This window comes from Euwallacea fornicatus, chromosome 31 (genome assembly GCF_040115645.1).
Source record: "Euwallacea fornicatus isolate EFF26 chromosome 31, ASM4011564v1, whole genome shotgun sequence".
NCBI lineage: Eukaryota > Metazoa > Arthropoda > Insecta > Coleoptera > Curculionidae > Euwallacea > Euwallacea fornicatus.
In genome coordinates, this window is record NC_089571.1 from 1900542 (window position 1) to 1926993 (window position 26452).

The 26452-nt window shown below is 41.1% G+C and overlaps 2 protein-coding genes across 3 annotated transcripts in view; one reads left to right on the plus strand and one right to left on the minus strand.

The window, feature by feature from the left end:
- LOC136348066 (cilia- and flagella-associated protein 337-like) overlaps positions 1-26452 on the plus strand; it is a 78570-nt gene that overhangs the window by 37674 nt on the left and 14444 nt on the right. The window lies entirely within an intron of this gene.
- LOC136348060 (lysozyme-like) lies at positions 888-12158 on the minus strand. 2 transcript variants are annotated; one of them, XM_066298598.1, is made up of 6 exons: positions 11980-12158; positions 11806-11920; positions 5839-6098; positions 2457-2545; positions 1703-1766; positions 888-1497 (listed from the first exon to the last, which is right to left on the minus strand). In XM_066298598.1, the coding sequence occupies exons 3-6, from the start codon at positions 5975-5977 to the stop codon at positions 1367-1369; spliced, it is 423 nt and encodes a 140-aa protein (XP_066154695.1). In that variant the 5' UTR covers positions 5978-6098; positions 11806-11920; positions 11980-12158; the 3' UTR covers positions 888-1366. The 2 variants fall into 2 exon arrangements, with proteins under 2 accessions (XP_066154695.1, XP_066154693.1); XM_066298596.1 differs by having other exon boundaries at positions 11806-12158.

Sequence of the window (26452 nt, forward strand, 5' to 3'; positions counted from 1 at the left end):
TGGCATTGTCTAGTCAATCAAACAATTATCTGATTCCGTATTTTAATGACGTATTTACTTAATAGAAATGTGGACAGAACCAAACAGATAAATTGACTTTCTCAGCTCGAGAATATAAATCGTCTTGTGCAACTTAAATAACACTCAAAACGATTCATTAATATTTAATGCAAAAATTTGCTTTTTGCATGCAGATACGATTCGCCATTGCAGAGAGTCCCCCCCAATCTACGGCATGTCCCCAGGTGCAGTTGCAACGTGGAGAAACCTTCGCATTTTTCATTTTACGAGAGAAATGCATTCTTTATGAAAGTTTTTTCTTAAAAAAAAATCTATATATTTACATCTCATTCGCGGAAACTGACCAGGAAACTCTAAATCGCCGCATTAGACGTGAAGGAAACCAAGATGGCGGGAGACGAAGATGACGCCGCGACTCTTATTACAAGGGAGGAATGACGCGTACAGTGGGTCAAAAATCGAAAAATCACCCCTTCAAGCCGACTTCCAATCACGCTTGAGAGCCGGGGGATCGAGCGAAAGCTTTGGGTGTCCGCTTGTAGGTGGGTGCTCAGATAATAGGTGACCAAAGCTTTTACCGGAATATTATATTCTCTGACGCCGCCGCATCCTTCACCAGCGGTACCATTTCGTCTCGCGATGTACTGGAACCATCACAATCCCTATTTCTGGGTCGCTGGTGCTGGGCAAAAGTGAACGTATGACGTGCAATTTCTCACCATATTTTTGTGTGTGTGTGTGTGTGAAATTTCCATTTTACACTGAATTAATGTAATAAAATCCCCAATAAGCAAAGTATTGATTAAAGTCGCAACTTAAAAATGGGAATAATCCAGTGCAGGCGATTCAATAACAAACACTCAAAATCTGTTTTTTTTCCAGGTACGTCTGCGCATCTTGAGCTTTATTGAAGCGGTACGCGACACTCTTCCCACCATCTATGCGATTACATCCATACAGGTTTGATAAGATACAATAAGTACACAAGGTAATTCGGTCATATTTGACTTAAGTAACTTTCTAACTATCATATTTCTTATTAATATTCAATGGAACGTACTGTAACTATCCGCTATGCGCATCCAAACCTCTACAAAAGTGAGATTTTCAGTAGGTACGGGTACTATTAGGTAATAAAGACGAACTAAAATTGCTAACATCACAATTCTAGGCCCATAAAGGGGCGCATGAGGCGTCTACGTCATGCAGGGGTAGCAAAGCAGCTTTTTTTTATTTACGTATTTTTTAACTGTCAAATTTTGATTCTATGAATTGTTTGATGATTCTAGAATGGTGAGATTAACAATTTCGATTTTGCGTAAATCATATCGGCGGCATACAGACACTAGCAAGGCGGGAAGGGTAGCTTCCGACCATAACAGCTTCGCATCCATCCTTCCCAGGCTCGGAATCCGAGGTCTCTTTGGACCTTCTTAGCGCATATCGAATCGTCTTGGATGTTCTCATCGATGAGAGCTGAAAAAATACAGGAACGTAGACACAAAAATTGAACATTTCTGACATGAAAACCGATTAGCAATTTGAACCTTCGGTATATTTGGTGTCCTTATTAATTAGTTTTTTTTTTGGTCGAAATCCGAGATGGCCACTACCATCTTTTACGTGGGACACCCTGTGTGTCGGTTGCACCGGGTGGAGTCAGATCTTTAGAGCTACTCACTTTCGCATTTTATTTGACATTTTCCTCCAATCGATCCCCATTTGCACCACTCCTTGTCGTTTATCTGCAATGCATAATCGACGTTACTTGGAGGATCCAGTTTTGCTCTTATGCAATAAACAATTGGTCGAAGTAAATTTGAGAGCGAGATTGAACATTCAGAAACAATTATTCATATGTTGCGCTGCAGATAATTTTTTTTTTAACCTTGCGACCCCTCCCCCCTCCCACCCCCCGCGAACCGACAAGTGCGGTAAAAGTTGCTTTGCCGCACGGGGCGCGGCGAAATTTCTTTTTCGACAGCGAGACGATTTAAATTGCTCTTCGGCACTGATAAAAAAAACTCCCGTGAACTAAATCAGGCTTAATTTCAACCTATAAGAGAAGAACTTCTGCAACTTTAGCGTTTGCCACCTATATATGGCTAATCTGCGACTGGAATCCTCGACTATCAAACTTCAACAATTATCATATTTTGGCCTGAATGGGTGTTGTTGAAATTCGCTTCCTCGGGGATCCATCCAATTCCATTTCAGCGACCACTCCTGTTTCAGAACTGGCGTCCCTCGATAAGGGTTTCCCTTATCGAACGAGATCAGTTCCAAAACAGGTATCTCAACGAGATTGTGTTCCGCAATTGCTAATAAATAATTGCTTTAATCAACTCTCATTATTATTATTATTATTTTATTTTGAATTTTCGACTGCTAAAGAAAATATACAAAAATTTATTTACATTAAAGGTTATACCGACCTGAAATAGCCCCAACGACTTGGTCCAATCAGCCTTTTCAGTTACTTTTGCGGTATTCTTTCCACTCTCGCTTTCGATCAAACAAACCCCTAAAAGATATATCAGTTTCTCGCTTATCTGCCATGTTATTTAATTACAGTAAAAGGGTCCAATTTAGGCCGAAATTAGTAAAGTGCTGCCAGCTTTAACATCAGGCTAGATCAAAGAAACGCTGAAATGGTCCGGCATTGGTCAAGTTCATGATTTCCATGAAGACTAGCCTGATACCGAAGCTAACGGCTCGTGCTTCGGCTCGCAAAGGTGCGATAAGCCGCTTTACCATAATTTACACACGAAATTAGAAACAAATCAAAGTCACTCTAAATATTAATAATAGATCATCGAGATGACGGAGTCACAGCAACGTCCTAAAACTAAGTGCAATTTATCTTGAATTTTCGGCTTTATACCGTGTGGTCGTTCCAGAGTTGCGCACGCACCAACATAAGTAGCCTTTCGCCTTCAGTGTGCAAATCACGCGTGCCCGTGGAAACACGACAAGTATCACCCGGACCGCTTGGTTCAACCAAAGTTCGGTCGAATCTCCGCTTTCCGGGTTGGCCACCCGCCCGCGGGGGGACCCTGCCTCCTCTCTTTTCTATCAACTCGAAGAAGTGAAAATCGTACAGGGTGCGGCTGCATAGCAAGTATTCCATGGATAGTTACGCGATTGTAAATTTGCGAAATAAAGCTGACCGGAAGGAGCGCGGGTGAATTTCCGAAATGAATCTGAAAGAAAATCCTCCCGTCTGCGGCTTATTGTAATGAACAAAAATTTCTAAAAAAAAACAAAATAAATGATGTTGAGTGTCAGAATTGCGAGGATCGTAAGCTTCCCACGTGAAGCAGGATCGCGTTTAAAAACGACCCCTTTGAGGGGTCATTATTCAAAAACTATTGAAGCTGCCCTGGGTACCAAGACTGATACGACTCAATGAGTTGTGATTTATGAAAACGAAAAAATTTGCAAGATGCTCCGTTTGAATAAAACTGGCTGTTGGGCGGCAGAAATGCGAGGGATTTCAACCACCCACTTGCAGCAAAACTTCGTTATCATTGAAGATTTATGACTTCAAAACTATTAGAGGTAGATAAAAACATTCACTGAGGTGAACTTGGAAGACTAATGTGTTATTTTCACCTCATAGAGGCCATTTTCACATCATGATTCCCAGATCAAGGCATGCACTACTAGGTCTCTCCGTAATTCTGTGGGTGGCTTGCAACACCCTACATGTAGTTTAAATCGGATGATGTATGTGGCCATTTTGCAATAACAATTTTCTTTGCCGATGATACGTTGGAGCTTATGCATTTTCAAAATAAAAACAAAAAAGAAAGAAGAGTACCGCTTCCACTCAGCATCGGCAGATGAATAGTGTATCTGTACGTAGCTCTTCGTAGATTACAAAGATAGCTCCGAAGCTCCCGACCTGATCATTTCGCACCTGAGACAAAAGAGCAGTCGAAGCGATGAACTCAAAGGGGAGAAGCGGTTCCAAGAAAATAGGCAAAGACGGTTCCGTCTGCAGGAGCGGTGGTGGCATTAGTATTTTGGGATGCACCTGGGATCATTTTCATTGATCATTTCCCCAAAGGAAAACGAATGAACAGAGAATACCTATCAATTTGTTACGACATTTGAGCGAAGAAATTAAGAACAAGCGACCGCATTTGACGAAAAAGAAACTCTTCTTTCATCACGACGACTCACCAGTCTACGCCTACGTCATCGCGATGGCCGGAATCAATCAACGTCCTTCTGAACTTTTTCCGCGTCCATCCTCTTCGCCAGACTTAGCTCCCTCAGATTATTTTCTATTTTCAAACTTGACAAAACGACTCGGTGGGAAGAGATTTGCCAATGATGACGAAGTGGAGTCCGACGCTGATGAATATTTCGAAGCATTCGAAGCTTCTTACCAGAATCACGGTGTAGGCGCCGCAACGCCGCTGGGAGCATATGATCATCGTTGGGAAAAGTATGTCAATCTCCAAGGAGACGACGTTGGGGAATCATGTAATATTTTCCATTTTTTTTAATGAAATTTTGATAAGACTGGCAAGTGTGCAACAAAAAAATTCACATCTCCACACAAGCTCTTAAGAATAATAAAAAAGAATGGAGAAGTTTAGCTACAATGTTTTTTATTTATTTACTCGAAATCGGTGCGACCTGCGGAGAAAGGTCAAGAGGCCTTTTTTCTTCCAAATCGAACAGGTAATTAAAAAAGGAACAGAATATTGGAAGAGAACAGTGGCGTACCACACTTTTCCTTTAAACTTTCCAGCAATTATCCTGCCCGCACGCCACTGTTTTTAGAGTAAAGTGCGCACCTTTGCTGACTCTCAAACCCTGCAAAATTTCGTTGAAGTGTCTCAAGTGGTTTCGGATATATATATATTTAAAAAATTGTAAATTTTTAAAGAAGTTTTCACACCCAGTATCTCCGCAACGCAGCGTTTTTGGGACGTAGTTCATATGACAAAATTACCTTTGTTCCAGCTGTAGAGTACGCTCCCGAAGTTAGGTACCGTACTTAGGAAACACCCCGTATACATGAAAACGCGCGTGGGAAAAATGGTTGGCAAAATTGAAATGAAATATTCGGAGAAAGTGGAAGGAGACTCGTGGAAACAGGACCGGTCCGAACGCTTTCCGCCGTATGCGCCGGTCCCGCTCCCTTCTCCCTCGGACCGATCTGGCAGCACTTCCAAATGGATTTTTGTGTCTTCCATTCTTTTTCATTCGATCGGCGATTACGTGCAGATGCAAGTGGTTTTGCCACAGAAAGGCAGAAAGGCCCGACGGTCGTCAGAAGCCGCGCTGGTGCGCATTAAAATAGAAATAATTAATTCCCCTCGACCACATTATCGACCAGTCCGTTAAGGAACAAGAGGCCGAGTACTGAGTCGAATAATAATTAATTGCGTTATGAAATCTCGAATCGTATCACATGTGAATTTCCCAGAACGGTAATATTTACAATAACGAAACTATTGAAAAATAAATTATCGTTTTTTGTGCAATTTGCAGTTGCTCAAACTTAACCTTCTTATCGCGGCAATATATCGAGTCCGCCAGGGAAAAGTAAATAGTTTCGTTGTTGATAGCTTGAAAATTTGTAAAATTTCAGTGAGAACGATAAGGTCGCTCAGCTTGCATCACTCCCTTCTAAGAATCTTAAAGGCAAGTTTTCCAATAGACCTTTTTTCTAGCTTGACCGTTGGTCATCACTTCATTTTGGAGCTGCGGCGATTCGAAATATGCATTTAAGAAAAACCCGAAACGCAATTATCAAACACCCGAATCAGACGTAACAAGTCTTAAAAGTAAACTTACAATTCCCGACATAACTCCTCTCAAATCCATTATTCAAGAGCTCCTTTGTAAGGCCGCATTTGGTGAACACTTTGGCGTCCGCATCGTATACGAGCAGCAGGACGAGCACGATCGTCGCAAAAAACTCAACTTTCTTCATGTCCTCGCGGTCCTAATTAAATATAACAACTCCAAAAGTGAAGTTAGTTAACCGTCGGTTAGTGCACTTTCGAGAGCTTCCTGCGAATACGCGATGAGTGTTGCAGGATCGTCGATCTGCTCTGTAAAAGGAAGTTGAATACGTTATTATCGAGGATGATGGGCTCGATTATATTCGAATGTATTTGGGTAATTTTGTGGTAATTGCATATATGGGATTTTTCAGTAAATGTCGTGGTATTCCACGTCATCGGCCAGCGGAGATGGCCGACGATGGGTAATGGCGGCTCCTTCTACGGGGTGTCTGAGAGAAAACGCGGGCAGAGTTACAACTCGATCATTCGCTAGCGCACTTCGGGAACCAAACAAAAAGGAAAAAAGGCGTTTTTCAGACTTCCAGGCAACGTCAAAGTTGATTTTTTCCAAACTCAACTTCTGCGGGCGTCAGCTTCAGGATCTCGAATGGAACTCCACGTTTTTCTTACGTTTTTTGATAGAAAATGCTTTTATGGATTTAACGATGCGAAGCGAGTCGGTTTTAGTGCAATTTTTAACAGGAAAATTTCGAACAGCGCGGATTGTGTGTCATCCCGCCGCATCATCTTGTACATAGACGCCTGGCGCCATGGACAAGCGGCGCCCGTGTGATCCCCGGCGAGAAGAGACTGGGTAACGCCACCTATTGGAGCCACGTCATTTTCCCTCACGATTTTCTGCGAGCCATCACGCCGCGAGTGTGACGATTCTAAAACGGTTCTGTAAAACATACTTTTCCGAATTTGATGACGTATTAATGGTATAACAATTTTAAACCTAAAAAATCGAAGAACTTTATTCCCTTGAGGCTCAATGCATTGGCTTGAGTATTACAAACGTTATTTTTCTCCTGCACGTAACAACGTATTTATCGAAATTGACCCTTGATGATTATCGTCGAGAACTACGCTAATGACTGTTTTTGTTGCACTATATAACTAATTTATAATAATCGCCCTTGCAGCGCAATCGATCATAGGAAAATACGAAGCAGAATTGGGTGGTTCCAACGGTGGGGCGGCCTCATCTTGACCGCTGCAGATGCAGATGATCATAGAAAAATGCAGATGATCACAGAAAAATGCAGATGATCACAGAAAAATGCAGATGATCATAGAAAAATGCAGATGATCGTAGAAAAATGCAGATGATCATAGAAAAATGCAGATGATCACAGAAAAATGCAGATGATCACAGAAAAATGCAGATGATCATAGAAAAATGCAGATGATCATAGAAAAACGCAGATGGCCCCATGACGGTGCAGGTGGTTGCGCAACCCTTAATGTCCAAATTTAGAATGCAGACGGCTACCAAACTCATATTGTTCAAATTTTTAATTTTTTTTTCGGTTAAAAATTGTTTTAACATTAACTTCTCATACATAATCAGATTTAGAAGAATATTTTCTATCAAAAAATGTGGAAAAACATATGAAATTCCATTTAACATTCTGGAGTCGACGCCTAAAGCAGGAGCAAGGCTGAAAAGCGTAACTTTCTTTGGTTTTTAGTTCATCAAAATCTGCTGTTAAACAACTAAGGTATAGCTTCGCCCGTTTTTTTTTAAACATCCTGTATTCAGACAACTTCTGGTGAGTTTATAGTTGCCAAATCCGTCCTTTTAGGCATACAAATTCGAGTGCAAATGGCGTTTCGGCGTGGAAAAATACTTTAAACAAAATTTTTAACTTTTGAAAAAAAACTACTGATGGAACTCATAAATGCATCCGAGTGCAAAAGCACTTCTGAGCGGAAGCTCCGAAAAGTATTTTGCTTCTGCACCAGTATGCTCAATTCCGGAAGGTTCGGAATTTCTTAGCGTGGACAAGACATCTGAGAAATTTCGAGTTTTACAAACAGACATTGTTACGATGAGACGTTTTTAGCCAAAAGCCTTGATTTCAGGCGTCCCGTTAGCTGGACAAAACCTATTCTAGAGATATCATATTGTCTTGTATTTTCACCGAACACCTAACCTGGCCTCCTTTCACAAATGGCACGAAGAGACGCAATTTTGAGAAGTTTTATTTATTTATCCGACAATTTAATTATTTGAACATATCGACCAGAATAAAGATGCTCAAAATACAAACGCAATTTTCGGGACCTGCTCCATTGAGTCCGTTATGGTGGAGGCCCGGCCTATAGAGGCAATGCAATATTTACGTATGTTCTATACATTTGAATCGGATTGTTCCTTCTTCGTTTGAATTTTTTGAAAATAGCACCAGCAGAGGTTAATTGAGAGATGGAGCTGCGCATTCTTCTCAGTTAAAAGTAACATTCGCCATTTGTCAAGAATTTGGGCGAACGCTGTTGTTAGCGTTTCGACCATAAATTTATTGTCATTTTATCTACCTCGTCAAACTAGCGAACGGAAAGTAAACTCAATGTTAAAACAGGTTTTAGAACGGTAAACACCCTATATGAAAAATAAAGAGAAAATTGCGAGGAGCGAAAATGGACACACGAAAATTTCCTGCATGAAATTCCTTAATTTTCCTTTATTTTTACCAAGGAACCATCGTCAAGCTAATGGCAAATCAAGGCAAGTGCATGTATTTTAGTTAATAGAACCCCATATGGGGCATTTTGCCCAATAAGCCTGGATAGCACTTGAGTATACCCGAATGAAGAATCCACCGTGAATTCACGAAACGAAACCGAACGCTAACGATCACCACTTAGAGCAACCAGGACAACCAGCACAACTCAGAGGAAACCGTCAAAATGGAAAATTTGGTCGAAAGAAATATAGACTAAGTTACTCATAATGGTAAAACCCCAGTCACCTACCTCAGATCGACCATTAGAGATGATCACACGGCTCAGGCAAAAATCCTCTTTGCTCCGCATTTGAGATAAGACATTTTCAGAGTCTTTCGCTTAATAAGGGGTTTCATTCGCATCTTCAGGAAAAACTGATTGTTATCCTCATTTGATTTTAACTAAGGATAGGTGTGGCCCCTTACCGCTCCAACCGCCCTGAATCGGGTTATATCCAAAGGAAACGAAAGATTAAATAGACAGGCTGCCTCAAACGTGTAGAAGCTATTTACTTATTGAGTTTATAACCCGAACTAACCTTTTTCTTTAAGAGGATTTGAAAATCTGCCGTACAGGCATATGGCCTCCTTGCAGGATCATCGATCCACTAACTTCTCTTTTCGTCCTCAACACCGTCATGAGGTAATACTTTAGAGACCCCATTTCGGTCTCTGCTTCCGACTTCTTTCGGTTTCGACTTTTGCTTTCATGACGTCTTCGATCACTTTTTAGATTACTTTCCAGCTTCCTTGTTGCTTGTTGGCAAGTTTCTGATATTTTCTCTTGTGACTTCGCGTCCGGATAACCCGAACTAACTGATTATTTTTCGTCGCGAAGTGAACCCTTCCCGAAACACCCGATGTAGTTTTTTGGCGACAGGTAGTGTGGATTTTACCCCTGGGCACTCTCCCCCCGCGACGTCCGGCCTTGCGGCCGAAGCGACGTAGGTGAGGGTCGCCCCAGACGTCCGCCTGCCAAAACGCTTCGGGTTTCCCTTTCCATCAACCAGAAATTGCCGCAAAGCAATATTTCTGGTGAATCGCACTACATCAGAAACCTTCAATAACCTGAACTAACCTGTTGTTTTAAAATATTCACGTTATGTAGATTAACAATGACCAGACTCCGACGTTGCAGCTTCGTAACAATTTTTACTGCGATTTTCTCTGAATTAGATCGCCTTATAAAATGAATCGACAGATAGCGGTGCAAGTACCGAGGAACTTTGCCTTCAGTGGTGTACACCGGGTGTCTTCAGCTAAGTGCCCGTTAGAGGTATATAACGCACCGCGAAAGCTAGGAAATTCATAATCTGGTACGTAGCCGTTTTGAGCCCGAGATCTATTAGTTGGAAGTATTTTCAAAACTGGGGCCCTTCGGGACGTATCGAAAGTTGCATAGCAACTTTGCTGTTTTAGATGGAATGACTACGCGTTTTCACGATTCAATGACGAATTTCAGGTCGACTTCATCTAACACACTGAAATCCTGAAATGTTAACTAGAATAAAGAGCTGTTGGAGTGGAACTAACAAGGGTCGAACAACAAAACTTCGCAGGCAAAAAGTCAAAACACCGAATTTCATTCTTCTGAATTTCAGCTTTGGTAATCATCTACAGGGTGGTCTGCGAGGCAAATTGAACTAGGCCAGTAGGAAAATGGCGAAAGATCACGCTTTCAGCACGGGGCACGTTTTGTAACACGAGTCAAAAGGCTATTTTACGATGCATTCGTTCGTGTAACATCGTTTTATTCTTACGTAAGAATTTTTTGAAATTGTTTGAGTTAAAAATGTTTAAATTAAATAAAGATGAAAACATAGTTAAATAAAGTATCCATGGTTTGTTGATTCGTACATTCTCCTGTTCCTGAATACACCTGGTGACTACTCAAATAACTCAAAAAATTCTTATGTGAAAATAAAAAATGTTAGATGATTGAGTGCAGGATCAAATGATCTTTCAATTCATACAATTAAGAAGGGGGTGTCCCATTTGAAGAGAATGTTCCATTTGAAGAAAATGTCCCATTTGAAGAAAATGTGCCATTTGAAGAAAATGTTTCATTTGAAGAAAATGTTCCATTTGAAGAAAATGTTCCATTTTAAGAAAATGTTCCGTTTTAAGAAAATGTTCCATTTTAAGAAAATGTTCCATTTGAAGAAAATGTTCCATTTGAAGAAAATGTTCCATTTTAAGAAAATGTTCTATTTGAAGAAAATGTTCCATTTTAAGAAAATGTTCCATTTTAAGAAAATGTTCCATTTTAAGAAAATGTTCCATTTGAAGAAAATGTCCCATTTGAAAAAAATGCCCTTTCGTCATTTTCATGTTAGCCTAGTCCAACTGAATTTGCAAACCAGCCTGTAGATGATGATCAAAATTGAAATTGAGAAGAATACAGTGCAGTATTTTGATTCTTGACTGGCAATACTTCATTGTTCTACTCCTGATACCACAAATTTTCGTTACACAGAAGATTTCAGCCAAAAAAATGACCAAAACGACGGAGCTGTTGTCAGTCGCGTTCCCTTTGGAATCGCTCCCATTTGGAATTATTTCCAATTAATGGATCTTGGGCCGTAACGGCTGCTTACCAAATTGTGATTTCCCAGCTTTCGCGGCCCCCTAAATACGCCTAATGGGCACCCAGCCAAAACCATCCTGTATAAATCAAAAGTCTGCCGTAGGGAAGATTTATTACAATTAATAAACATAATTATTTTCGTCCTGATTGAAATCCCAAAGGAATTTAAATCTGCGAACGGCACACAATTCGACCATAAATCGAATTTGAGCGTATTTGGAACTAATCCGTTAGATTGCCCCTTTCAAGGAGATCCTCAGGCACCCAGAGACAACCTTCATTTCCGATATTACTACTAAACTGAAGGGATAACATTTCAAGCACCACCCAGCCGGTTTAAAACTTCTCTAAATATGAAACTTGCTAATTTAAGCATATCTTCGTTATTATTAGACAAAACTTCCAAGAAATTAAATGAATTATGGCTAGATGCTTCAGATAATGGGAAGTTTTAAAATAAACTCTTGTTAGAAACCTTAAAAGCTTTCGGTTTCCATCCCGAGTTCCCGACTCTCAAACTACTCTCAGAGGCTGGGAAATATAAGTTTTAATGGTATTAGCTTGCGGTGAAAATAATTTCCAGGTTTTCAGTATTGCAGATATGAAAAACTTTCTAATTTCGGGACAAGAACGTTTTGGGTGAAAATGAAACCTTTACCTTCAGCTCTCCTCCAAGACCTGATAACTCGCCCTGGTGCTCTTCCCTCTGACGCCTCAAGCGGTGGAAATCAGCACATGCACGCATCAACCGATTAATTTATTCACTAGTGACGCTTCAGGAATAGAACTTCATGAAAACATTTGCACAATTCAAGTACACACACACACATACCATTATTATGCATGTAATTCACTTAGTTACACCGCGAGGCAATAAAAAATGTTGAAACTAAATAAATATTTAGTACTTCAGGTGGCACGAAATTGATTTAGGTTTAGAGGAGGTCGTACTTGTGTGCATATTGTTTGAGGTACTAACAGTAAATAACATGAACTTTCGCTATACGGATGTATATGTACAGCATGGACCTTGACACTTGAATATTATGTGATTGTTTATGATCATGATCAAGATTGTAATATTAGTCGGCGGTTTCAGTCTGATTCGCGTTCCAATAGTCGCTTTGCTTTCGAACTTGTTGGACGAGCGACGGTGCACCATGGTGCCCCTCGGGAAGATACGGACAAGCGGAACATAACGTCGGAGTCGGGGGGGAGGGTCGGAACGACGAGAGGGAGGACCGCAGGCGGTACGAGAGCGAGCGGCAGTACCGGGACATGGGCTCCTCCAACGTACTGTGAGGCTCTAAGCTGCAGCGCCTCCCTCCGCTAAATTCCCGACGAACTACCTTTCGCCGGTCGAGAGCGGCGTTAAAAGCAACAATCCCTCAACGGCCGAGCGTCCCTTGCGTCCTCCGGCAGGGCAAAATGGCCGATTTTGGGAAATCGAAACGCGGGCCACGTGACACCTCAAATCGAAAGCGCCTACATTTAACGACGCAGAGCGACTCGAAGTCGGTCGATGATTTTCTGGGAAAATCGGCTGTACACGGGGGAAAAAAGAAAAGGAGAAAATTGCAAGCGATGCAACGCAAATGCGCTTTCGTATATCATAAACAATTAAAAAGAAAAAAATTTTGTTCGCCCATGGGAAATTCGTTTAATTAAATGTTCGGAATGGGCGCCATTTTGCCCTCGGCGAGAACGGGACCCGACGACAGCCGCCTGCTTTGCGTCGAAAAGGGGTTGTGAGTCGGTAGATCTGCGAACGCATGCGCTTCGACGTCTTTGCTGCAAAAGAACGATGATCGGACTCGCGACTGCTCACAGAGAACTACGTGGAAGAGCGTTGTGGCTTCAACGGTTGAAGGCGGCTTTACCTTGTGGCCCTAATGGGCTCCGCTTGTTCATTGCGCCAGTTAGGGCAATGGGATAAAATGGGATGAAATGCGGATAACCACAAGAAAACCCGGATGGTCCCGTGACGACGCAGACGGCTACGTAACTCCTGACATTTCACAGAAATCACCGAAGACTGATCTGTGTTGCAGTTTTACATCTACTTCCTTCTATTTAAAGCTCTTTTTCTCGAAGATTACTGGATCAATTTTAAATTACATGACGCTATTAGATCGAGTTCCGAAACACCTTTAAATCGGAGTCCCGCTCGGGTCATATTTAAATTTTTTTAAATCCGCCATTTTGCCTCGCCGACGACGTAGGCGACGCGCAGGAAAGTGGGCAAAGGTCGAAAGATAATATTTTTTTATTCTGTTTGACGCTGCCATGCCACACAGGGTGTTGGTGAGTACACGGCCGCACTTCAAGGGGCGGTCTTTGGGTATTTTAAGGCCAAAAGTTTATACCAAAATAGGTCCGGTAATGCTTCGTTTCCCAGACACAGGGTGTCGCCCTTAAAAAAAGAAATTTTTTTTTTACAATAATCCTTCATCGGTTCTTGTGGAAATCCGACGGTATCGCTTATGGTTATCCTTGTTATTTATTCACTTTTTTAAAACTTTTATATTTGTTCACACCGAGCACGGCCGCGGCCAGCCAGACGGGCGGATTCGAATCCGTTAGATTTTTTCCTTAGGGGGCACGTAGAGACTTTTATAGAACTTCGGTCAATACTGAAAAGGAATTAATCCAACGGATAAGGGATTTGTGTAATCAGACAAAATATACGTCGGGAATATTTCAACGTGTTCGGCAATCGATGTTAAAACGAGCTAATGCTTGCATTGAAGTTGAAAAAGGCCATTTCCAGAAACTATTGTAGGTCTTGTGTTACCTATTTTGTTAAATGCCATTTGCTTAAGTGTAAGTAGTTTTAATAAAGCGTTTTTATTGTTTGATTTTCTTAAATTTCCCGCGTTACTCCTGCGCGCATCACTAAGAAAATACAGGGTGATTCGCAACGCAACCGACACGGAACTGGTGCGTGTGGGGACCTTAAGCATGTCGATTTTTTTATACGAAATTTTTTCCCGATGCCTACTGTTGCTGAGATATCAGTTTCAGGAGATGAGTAAAAAAAAATTGAAAAATTCTCTCTTTCAGGAAAAGCTTAACCTAGAATCGCCAAATTTGGGAAATATTTTTGCTTCACTGACGTCTCTTTTTCCTGAAAATTTGAAGTGGCTGAAAACCCCGTAAGGGGCGGTTTGGGAGTGGGTCACCCTTGAAATTATATGAATTTTTTTAACCCTTACCAAATTAAAAACTAAGGTCTATCAATACGATAGTAAATTGAATTCCATACCTTTTTGCACTCTTGTACATTATTCGAAAAATCATTCGTCATTGAGAATTTTTTTCTACGAAGTCACGTTCCTTAAAGACCTTAAGGCCGTGCTGCAGCTACTCTTCACCTGTTTCGTCAGTAAAAGGTAAAAACTAAAAGTACAAAAAAAAACAATTAAAAATCCAATTCTGACGTTACGACTGAACACGTCTCCAAAGTAATGCAGAAGACCTAATGAAAGGATTCGGATTTGGTTTGCAAATAAGTTCAATCCCTGCAATTGGAAATTATGATATCATGATGAAATATTGATGATAACCTCGTAAATCATGTATGACTGTCATATATGATCCTGGGTAAATACGCCGTGTATTTTTAATGAGTATATACAAATGCCATACGGTGAATCTAGTTTTTGGTAAACAGGTCCCTACGTTTGACTCTAACCATTTCGGCAATACACAGCATCCAAAAATCTGACAAAACGGCATTTTAGACTTTTCACCTTTTATTAAGGTGAATTTTTGTGTTTTTTTTTAACGTTTAAATAATTCGGGTTGTTAAAATAATTATTGAAAAATACGTTGCTGCGTCTAGCTCTAGCAGCTTTGGAACGATGAAGCTTCCAAACAGTCCCGAAAAATTGCATTTTATCGACCACCTTCAATATTATCAAAAGCTACGTTTTTGTAATGCAAATTACCCTTTACATTACTTCATATTTATAACGTCCGAATCTGAGTGTATGTTGCTATTCCCTACCCTAACCGTTTCTGAAATTCAGAGCTTTCGAAGGGCGTCATCCAATTGATCTCGAAGAAACACATGCTGTAGCTTACAAATTCTCGAAAAACGGGGGTTTGAAACGCAACACCTTGTATATATTTATGCAATGAAACAACCTAAATTATGTTTTTTTTTGTTAAGATGTTCCCGTATCTAACTCCAACAGCTTTAGATACAGAAAATATCCAAAAGATACTGAACAATTGCATTTTAGATAACTGACCCTTCACATACGCTGCAGCCAATGTATTCAGATGTAACATCCTGGACGATCGCATTATATTTGAAGAACGTGTAACTTCTTTCTCATCGTAGATGAAGTGATAATCTAAATCTACACACACACACACACACACAAAGTCAATAGGTGCTAATCTTGATATTTTCTGTTCTATCACTGTTTATGATAATATGGTGTTGTGGTGAAGCCTGAAAACGACTTGATATCTCTAGAAGTATCATAAAGCATAAAATTTCAAAAAATTTAGTAAACGACATAAATTTTTAAAATAATTCTCTCTAATTTCGTACATTTTCGCAATTTTTCCACGTGCAACTCGTGAATAGTTCGAGAAAGAAAAATGTGATTTACATTATCTTTTTTTTTACCGAATGATGTCACTACTGGTCCTTTCAAATTTCGGGGGTTTCACGAACTTTCCAAACCTGACACAGGGCAGTGAAACCACACTTTTATATTTTAAACAGTTTTTCAGCAACGGTTGAAGCTAGACATGGTGCATTGCTCATGGAAAATGCGAGGACTCATTTTGGGTATCACATTTTAAAAAATGGCGACGCCTTGGAGATTTACATCGGTGGTATTGAAATACTGGTGAAATTTCAGATTTCGTATACGATAGTTTTTGAGATATCAAGCCGTTTCCGAACTTTTTCGTAATTCTATACGACCCCGCGCGTATCTCATTTCGACATTCTTTGTTCTTTGCAATGTAAGTATTCGCTCTTTGACCATGTACGGAGAGCCATCTTGCTTCGCGATCTGTGTTTTGTGTGAAGAATCATACGAAATTACCAAACGCCCTATTTGGAATAAAGTGAAAACTGTGTCTTCCGACAAAGAAAATTTCCACAACGCGTTTCAAAGGGGCCGCTTTTTTACTTGAAGCCAACAGAAATTTAGCGATATGTAAAAATACCTTGATTATCTGATTTCAGGTTGATAACAATTCTCAGTTCACCAATAGGTGGCAGTAATTTTTTTTTTTTCATTTAAAACGCACCTATTCAGCCCCGAATTTTTTTAAGAATCAATTACAGTCCTGTGAGGTAATGGCGAAGCTTTCAATATTTCAAAATATTGAAAAATCCATGGAGAGCCACAATACCGACAGGAATTTCAGGAGCTCAATGCAAACCCTCCAAACTAGATGCACTGGAGGGCAAAATTAACCAGACACTTAAATTTCAGTGTACACTTGCGAGCAAAAGAATTTGGAATCTTGAACATTAACGAATTACTAACAAATTTAAAATCTTTTATTTAATAATAATTTCTTAAAATAGTGGGGGTCGTTATCTTGAAAACTACAAAATTTGAAAATCTCACACATCAAGAGCCCAAAAAATTGTAACACTTTTGTATGAGAGATTTTTTTGAAAAATCTTTACTTTTCGATCTGTAACGAAATTCAAATTTTGGCATTTCTTAGATTTTTCCCGACATCTCGGAAAATAGGAAAAGTTGGCAACACAGTTTTCGAATATTGACTAAGCCCCAAATTTGACACATTTTCCCTAGTTTAATCGACCTCGTAGCTCTCACCCTTCAGGAGACGACAACGGTGTCCCACGACACTCGGGACATCTCGTATGTCTTAGAACCATCTTCATTTCGTCGGACTATCGGCCAAACTGGTGGTTCTGCCCATAGCACATATTCTTAACTTAGACTAAACCTTATTACAACCTGAACTTACGGTTTAGACCTGGAAGTGGTCCAACAGAGTGGTCGACAGAAAGAGGAAGCGGGATTGTGTTGTCTGCCTTGTTGAACAAAGTAGTTTTAGTATACTTAGTTGAGTTGTGGACGTGAATTTTTAACCAATCCGAATATACGCTACTTCATAAAAGCATTGGCTGCGGTGACAGTACGTGACAATTGACAAATATGACAGGTGACATTTCTCGGAAAACAAATCATTCACCGCTCACTGGACCAAACATTCCTTGATTAATTTCTGTTCTAAAATTATTTCTCTTTTCTTAAGTGACGTAATTTTTTTTCCCGCCAGCGTATTTTTTGCGCTACAAAAAGTTTTAGAAGTTTTTCTAAAATCTTCTTTATGTTTTATTAGCCACGACGTGTTTTCTTGTTTCAACTTGTTTAAATTACTTTCGCCTGTGGAGTCCAAAAAACACTCAGAGTATCACAGTTTGTGGAATATCAGGGCATAATAGGCGTCTTAAATTACCCCAGCATTATTCCAAGTTCTTGTGCCATTTTTAGTTTCAAGAAGTTCGTTCCAAGTGAAAATACACTTTTCAGTTTATTATTCCTGCAACAAAAAAATTATGACACTTGAACAAGCACCGCAATCTATTGTCTTGCAAGATGATGGACGCGGTGTCCGTTGCACCTCAAATATCTCAGGAATTTCTCGAAGTACTACATCAGTTGTGTTACGTCGATTCCGGGAAATAGGACATTTCACCAGAAGACCAGGACAATATGGACCAAGAACCAGAAGTTTGATTGACGATCGTTTAATCGGAACGGACGACCGTACGTTGTCAGCTCCGGCACTTGTCCCACGGTTCAACGAAGTCCACAAAAACCCTCTTTCCATTTTTACAGTGGGCAGACACTAGAATCTGGAGTAAATTCCTGAAATCCTGGCTAAATTCAATCACCGGAAAAGGCCTTTACACCCTCGCGATCATCTTGATTGAAAGGTTGAAGAATCGAGTTCGGTATTCTTCACGGACGAATCCAGATTCAACAAATACTCGTCTGATGGACAGAATGGAGTGTGGAGAAGAGCTGGCGAACGTTTTGAACAATGTTGCTTTTGCCCTAGAGTTCAGTTTGACAGTGGTCGCGTAGTGGTGTGGGCACTTCCTCGGAGGCTCATATAGAACTTGTCACAATCCATGGGGGTAATTTAAATGCTGAACGATGTTTGAAAGAACGTTTAGTACCATTTGCGCCACTTGTCGGCGAAAAGTTTTGTTTAATGCCCGATGGTGCTCGTCAACGCGCTGCAATGACGACGCGAACGTATTTGAAGTTGGTATTGGTTCATTACCGTGGCCCCCGGTGAGTACAGACCTGAAATCGATCGAAAATGCTCGGAATATTCTAGCTCGGAAAATTCGTAGCAATAATGTTAAGTTTCAATGCATAAGTGACTCGGAGGAAATACTTCATGACGAATGCCGGCAAATCTCTCGGGAAGAATTTGCCGTGTTGACATGTGGCTTGTCCAGTCGCAGGGACGCCGTAATTAGAGGTCGCGGAGGTGACGCGTGTCACTGAACGTGTTATTGTCCATTTAGAAACTTTTAAGTGAAGAAATGTGGTTTTCTGCTGGCAGACTTACAGGCTTTTTGCAATGTTTCTTTTTTCTTCTTTCCTTATCTTCTTACCACGTGAAAAACTTTAATTTTCCTATAGTTTACGATTCTATTCAATTTTCAACTAATGACGCTGCAAATATTTTTTAATGGTCGTTTTCTGGCAAAATCTAATTGTCAGATCAATTTCGCACCCCAACGGAGATCGTGGGGGTTTCGCTCGTCAGATAAAAAATAATTCACGGGAGATTTTTCGATTTCTGGGAATGTTTGCGAACTCGGAATCACTCAGTTTAAACCAGCACTTAAGGATGTGAATCAGCTCCTGCGCTTACTAAAGAAATGCATTACTAATGGGTCCCTGGTAATGTGAGGATCTGAGCGACATGAAGATCTCCTTTACGTTTCGTGTCATTTATACTCTGTAGCTGTACGTGTACACTCTTCTGTACATCCAGCGCCTTCGCAGCCTTAGTTGTTTGGCTTGCGTCTGAAGCTCTGAGCGGAGCACGATCTGCGATGAATGAATTTTTTCCGCGGCCTAGAAAACGTGCTTAATTTAATGTAAATTTGGCATTTTACTCGAAATGGACAGCTCTGCTGTACATGTCCGACTCAATAGTGATCTCGAGGTATTTTTGCCCTTGCGAGTGGGCCGTCGCAGCAATTAACCGCCCGAACAAGAACATCCATTCTCTCGTCGTTGCGTGCAGCTTTGGGACGATGTCCACTAGTTCCGTAATCGCTTCATACTCGAGCATATGCTATTGTAAATTTTTCAGTGATGAAACAAATGGATTATGGTATTTTGCGACCTCAGTCGAGGACTGTAAGGCTGCGCTCCTCCAAACAGATCAAACCGGCCTTAATCGAGAGAACAATGCACCTCCGGCAAGCATTTCATAATAAAAAGAGCCATTCTTGCCGTCGACAAGTCTCATAAACCAGAGATTTCATCTCTACTGGTTTTAATTTCACCAGCGTGCATGTCCATCTTTGTTTTGATTCGACATTCCGCGATCTTGCAACTTGCATTACCCACCATTTTCAATCGAATTCCTTTTTTGGACTTCATATAACTTCTGGTTGCCATCTGCGTACTTATCGGCGCGTTTTTACCATCGGTATTGTTGGTGAAACCCATGGTAATGGTGGGAACTTAATGCACACCTGGAAGCCAACAATTTAAATGGTTTCGGTCGCCCAATACCAGATGAGGCCGCCACACGATTATCGCAACGAGGCGCTGAAGACGCTGATGAGGATTGAGCCTCAGACCGGTCGGCCAAACGGGCCGTCGCGCTTTTATCATTTCGCGGCGCTGACGAAACTGAATCTTAAGATAAAAATTATCAATCTCAATTAAGCCGCGCACGCCCACCAGTTTATAAGTGGGTACGTACCTGCTCATAAAACAGCCTTTAAAAACGTATTGCATAATCGCTAATTAGCCGCATATAATCTCTTCCATCATCATATTATACAAGAACTCCTTTTTTGCCAGGTTGTCACTTGTTCCGTTTTTTTTTTTTTTTAATGAGAATTTATCATGAGATCATTAAAATATCATCCTTATAAGCGCCGGTGTCTCGTGATAATATCAGTGTCGGCCGCTATTTCGAGTTACTCTGAGAAAACAAGTCATTATATGGATGATTAGTCTTTATTATAATCGGATATGTTGCTTTAACGCGTGCATAAGTAGCCGCGGAGAATGTTGAGTAATCGCAGGCTCAGCTGTCTGTGGTGGGGGCGAAAAAGTTACTTAAGGGTGGAGAAACCAAGATGTCGCCCCGTCCGGTTTGGCTAGATGGAGGAGACGCGGCGGTTTGTCCGTTCAATTCCTCCCTTTGGGGGATTCGACTAGCTGGGGCGAAAATATACTGAAAAACTGCAGAAAACCAATCGACAAAACACCCCCTCCGTCTCAAAGTGAGAAACGCATTTGCGACTCGAAAATTTGGCCCGCAATGGGGTGCAGGGCGTGCGGCAGTGGCGTCGCAATGTTTTGGAGTGTGATCCTGAACATTAAAATAATTTTAAAATGTTCTGACCAAGATGCCCCGTTCTTGAACCGGCTAGAATCCCTTAAAGGGGAAACCCTGAAGATGATTTTTTCGAAACGGTTCGCGCTAAAGTTCGATATACTTCATTAAGTAGGAGTGGAAAAATACTGCTTCACGTAAATCGTGAGAGGTACGCAAGGGATTGCTGGCCAGTTCGGTTCGAATTCGATCTTGAAGTTCCCTCTGATGTTCAAAGAAAACTGAGTTGGGAATGCTGCTGCTCATGCTCCTTCCGTTGTCGGTCAATTTTGGATCAGCTTCGTTCAACGGGTAAGAATTCAACCTTCAACGTCGCACGCAGAAACGGTGAGTTCTTGAATTTTTAAAGTGCGAAAATTCTTTTTTTATTAACAAAAACAAATTTTAGCCAGGGGCGTCACGTGCGGGGGTCTCCTACGTAAATCTTGCCTTAACTATTTCGTTTGAGACATTTCTTCATTTTTCAAATTGAACTACTCAGTAGCAAATATTTTTAAGTAAAAAGGCTCTTCGTATTCCATCTCGTTGGGATGGACCAGAAACGTGATTTTTTCGTGGACATTTATGTTATACAGGGTGATTCAAAATTGACTGTCAGTATTTTAAGAGAATATTTTTGCGATCAAAACGGGAACGTTTCTTCCCGTAAACCTGAGCCCTGAAATGCGCCCCTGCGGAGCTGAAGTTATCAAAAGTTGGGGGAGAAAAATCGATCGTGTCAAATTGTGACCGCAGTTGCTGATCAAAATTCTTGAAAACTTGCAAGCTCTTGTTTTTTTGGCGCTTTATTCATTTATTGCTCTAAAAATGATGTAAACCTGACTTCAGAAGGAAATAAACGAATATATAAGCAGTAGTAACCTACACCAATTTTTTCAGTTTGTTACTTTGATATTACTGCTCTTTCGTCTAACAACAATTCTCTTGCAAATAGCTATTTGCCTCAAGAAGGCGCGTTCTATCAAAATTTTAGATTTTTTCATACCTTACTAGATGATGATAGTTAAACTTAGAGTCCTCAGTGGAAGCATAAAATGTAGGCTGTGCGCAGCCCCCCTTCAACCCTTTTGAAATTAGGGTTGCACCATTTTTCAAGCAAAAAATGTGTAGAGCGCCTAAAAACAAGGGCACATGTTCATCATGAAATTTTATGGGTAACTGTTGTCATAATTTGACATAACCGACGTTTTTTTCAAAATTTCGATAACTGCAGCTTCGCTTATGGGAAGAAAAACTCTTATTTTAACTTCAAAAGTACACCCTTAAAATATTGATACTCGATTTTGGATCGCCCCGTATTATGACGCTTAGATAATTATGAAGGGAAAAATTAGAGCTCGATCGAGGGCATTTTCGAAATTTGCTGTGAATAAGCGATAAATTCTTAGTAATATTAGTCTTGCTGTTGCAAGCTACTAGAAAAATATTTTTGTTCCGAGGATAGTTGCTATGTTAACTGAAATGTATTTCGATGTCCATGTAATCGTGAATCGGTTCATAAAAAAATGTTTTTCATGGAAACGGCCTATCCCAACGAGATAGAACAAGGGCTTCTTTACTCGATAATATTTGCAATTTAGTAATTTTTTCCAAAAATTAAAAAAATGCCACGAACGAAAACAAAGTTTGGGTGACATTTACGCAGGAGGCCCCCTGTATACGACGCTGCTGACTAAAATTTACAATAATTCACACAAAAACCTTTTTTTTGTTCCAACTTATTACAGCATACCGTATATCATAATTTTAACTCAAACTTTTTCCGAGATCCCCTTTTAAGTGGTGCCAACCCTCTTCAGGTCCCATTTAAAACCTCGAAGTATCTACATAGGCACTTTTCAAAATTGGTTCAATATCTAGAATCGCCTCCCAAAATGGTTTGACGTTATTTGCGAACGCCCTGTATACGAAAGGCTCAACAGTTGATTTTAATTGGAGTTTTGGAATCATCATGAACAAATTGAAATGATTTTTCTTATCAACCCGAGTCACCACGTCCCTAGTAGCACCTCGGGCGTTTGCGAAAAAGTTATCAGGGCAACGTCACGTTACAGGAAGTTTGTCTTCACGGCAAAGTTGGGTTTTACTCATATGAGGAATTGAATAATTGTTTCCACCTCCAACCGTCATAATTTACTCCACGCAACCGTGTAAAGTTAGGAAAATGTTCTCCAGTTTACCTTTTTCTGGGTTTATTGAACGCCAGTTGCACGCGATCAATCAACTTTTCAATGCTTTGCAGAGATGATTTATATTAATTGAATCGAGTTAAAAAAAGAGATTAAGACAATCAAATCTATGCTGTTTGGTGCTTGAGATGGGATCCCGAGTTCGGATGTGTGCATTAACGACATGGTCGTTGGACCGAAGTGTTAAGGGGCTCCTTCGATGAATGAAACCACGAAAACATGAAATGGAATGTATTTGACTTGCACTTACATCAAATAATGAAAGAGCTTTGGTCTAAGTGGGAAGAGGGAGAGTGCTTGATTGGGCGGGTTACACGCTACGATTTCGATCACATCACGACACCGACGCAGCTTCCACGCGAAGAGAAGAGAAAAGAGAGAAAATATTACTCCGATTATCCCTTAAGTAGTAAACCCGAGGAATTCCAACCGGGGGCGCACCACCACCAAGGACCCTTACGGGCTATGGCTACGCCGGATCCCACAAATCGCGGCCATCTGGGGAATACCTATACTAGTCGCTTTTCTGCAGGCCCATCATGGCAGTAGTCCCGACCGAGAAAGCTTCCTTTGACTAGTGGCACTTTCCCCAGCCAAAACGTACCCTTAGTCATGGCCTGATGGGACATGTGGTCTGGCACCCAGATGGTATTCCCAGAATAAGTGTCGCCGCACATGGACGTAACTTCAGGGATAAAATACAAATACGTAACAAAAACCAAAATTAACAACAACAAACAAAAGTCCCTAACATTGGTCGTGCTCATTGTAGGATCGCCTCAGTTTCGGAGCTGAGAGGACAACCTTCAGAAGGCTGATCTAGCAGAGCAAATCTTAGTCGTTGCTATCTCTCAAAGGAAAAAAATATATTGAGAAACGTTGTCGAAGCTTGAGCTGGACCGTTTCGTAAATTTTATAAAGCGTTGGGAGACTGTAAGATCCTTCCAAAAACCTTAAAACTGCTAATTCTCCTGGAAATTCGTGTAGACGAATTCTCTCACTAGTATCACGGAACCGAAGATATTGATCGAGATAGCAGGGACATACTAAACGGAAAATAGCATAATAAATCTTGAAAAATAAGTATGAAAACCATCGCAAATCATGAAAAAAAACGAAATTTTTTAGCGTGATCACTAAAAATTTTTGATTTCCTTTCTCGGGTGTTTTCTTGAGGATCGTGGGTCTCATGGGCTAAGATAATAATGACGCACGTAAAAATCTCTTTCGATTTCACCGTGTGTTTTGTAGGTGATCTTTACGTCACACTTCAAATGGGGCTCTCAGGAACCCGAATTGACCGCGAGCTTACATCTGCAGTAAATGCGTTTTCATTCCGCCCCCCCTCCTCTTTTTTCAAATCACAACAAGCGGGAGAGGTGCAATCCCTTTGGGGATCGCACCTCTCCGAAGTCTGGTGACGATCGACTCTCCCCAAACAATGCACAACAGTCTCCAATCGGACTGCAGTATATCAAATCTAACAAAAGCATCTTCGGCATAAATTATATATGTATAAGATGAATTATATGATGCAAAACAATATAAGTGGGTACTAATGGTAATTCGACCTGATCTCATCGTGGAGACAATATATCACCTGGTTCTAGGCCTCGACAAAGAACATAAACCGTAATTTTAACCATCCCGCATCAAAGTAACATACTTAAGTCTTTGAAAACATTAGAATCGATAATGCTAAGACGTGGGAGGCGAATAACCATTCAGGCTTTTCCTAACGTGCCGAATGCAAATTAACACTGTTGAGCAAACTTTTACATTCGTTAACATTGCCGAGGACCTCAGCGCCTCCGAAAACCTCAACAATTCGCGCATTTTCCCATTTTCCACGGCCTCAGACGGCGACGATGGACGCCCCCCTCCGCCCCGGCCGGCCGCCCGCCCGCCCGAATCTCTCACCGGTTTCGGGATTTCCACACGCAAAGTTGCGCTGTGTCGGGCGTGGGTTCGTTTCTATTGGCATTAAATCGCGAAAATAATAAGCAGAAAGTAAGAAAAACCTACCGAAAGACTTAAGACATAAAAATGCAAACTATGCCCCAATGGTACCGAACGAACGCAACGGGTTTTCGAATTTATTCCATGTTGGAACCCACGATTTCCGCCTGGTACTCACCTATCGGTACGAACAACTCATTGATTTCACCACGCCGTTGCACAAGGCTATGTAAATAGATATCAACTTTAATTAGTTGTGCCTTTTAGCGTTATTAAAGCCGATTCTAATTTAAATCGGAATTTCCTATCATAATTTGATGTTTGTCTCGATAGAGTCGAAGGCCATTATGTTTCTTGACATTTCAATCACGGCACGGCCAATTGGATGACCTTTTTTCCAGCAAAAGAGTCTGTTTGCTAAGCTCTACACGAATTTACTTGTTGAATAAAATCGCGCATGAATGTCCCACGCTTCTTGCGGAAATTGAGTATGTTTGTCCTTAGGCTCGATTATCTTCATGTAGGAATCAGGTGCTTATCATAAGACATAAACGTGTACAAACGGGTACGCCAAATACGGATATTCCTTATTATTTTCTAATAACTGTCTTATTCAATAGAGTTCGCACCCACTTACTGCGGCGTGGGCCGGGGGGCTTATTAGCTTGTGGCATTGCTTTGGAGAATGGGGGAGAATTAGGGCAGTGACACTGTTCGATATCTTCAGCTCAGATGATCGCCGCATACGTGAACGATGATGGTTGCCGGACGACAGCTGGTCGAAAAGGAAAAATATTCAAATTCGGACCTGGGGGGGCAGCGACGGGATTTTTTGGAAGCTACGGGGAGGTTAAACTAAAATCTGAGCTGGAAAGGCTGTGGTTCGTCATACGGGCATTAAACGTCCACGTAAACGAACCCAACGCGTGACCACCAGGTCGGCTCTGATTGGTTGGTTGCCCCTTCCGAACGACCGACATTTCGCAACTACGACGGCGCTTCGCTGACTTGGAACTCGTTTCATTTCGAGTGGACAGTGCCCATCGCAAATGTCGCAAGGTGCTTGGTGAATTTTCTTAACTGAAGCACTGAGCTTCGGTCAAAATATAGTCTCTGAGAAATGAAATTTACTAAAAGAGCTGGTTTAAATCATTTTTTTAAGCAGCGGCCTGATTCCGGTCCTGTTCAACACCGTCGTTTTGCACGGATCATGCGAATGTAGCAGGCATTTGTTTACATGGATATTTTACCTTCGTAGGACGGAGTGTTGCGATTAGGCCCTTTTCGCTCCCCGCCCCCTCCCAGTACAAAAGGGCCCCGCCTTTTCATGAAGAACGATACTCTATTCCGGTGGTCGCGACTCGCGGGGCGAGTCCGGCCCTTTGCACTTTTCGTACGGCCCGGGGCGATAATTATAGTAATGTCAGGTGTCCAGCTAGAAAAGTGATATCTATTTTTTGGACAACTCGTGCCCGTGAACAAACTTTTTTCAAATTGAAATATACGAGGTCGAATGACCGTTCAAACTGACCGATAATCATT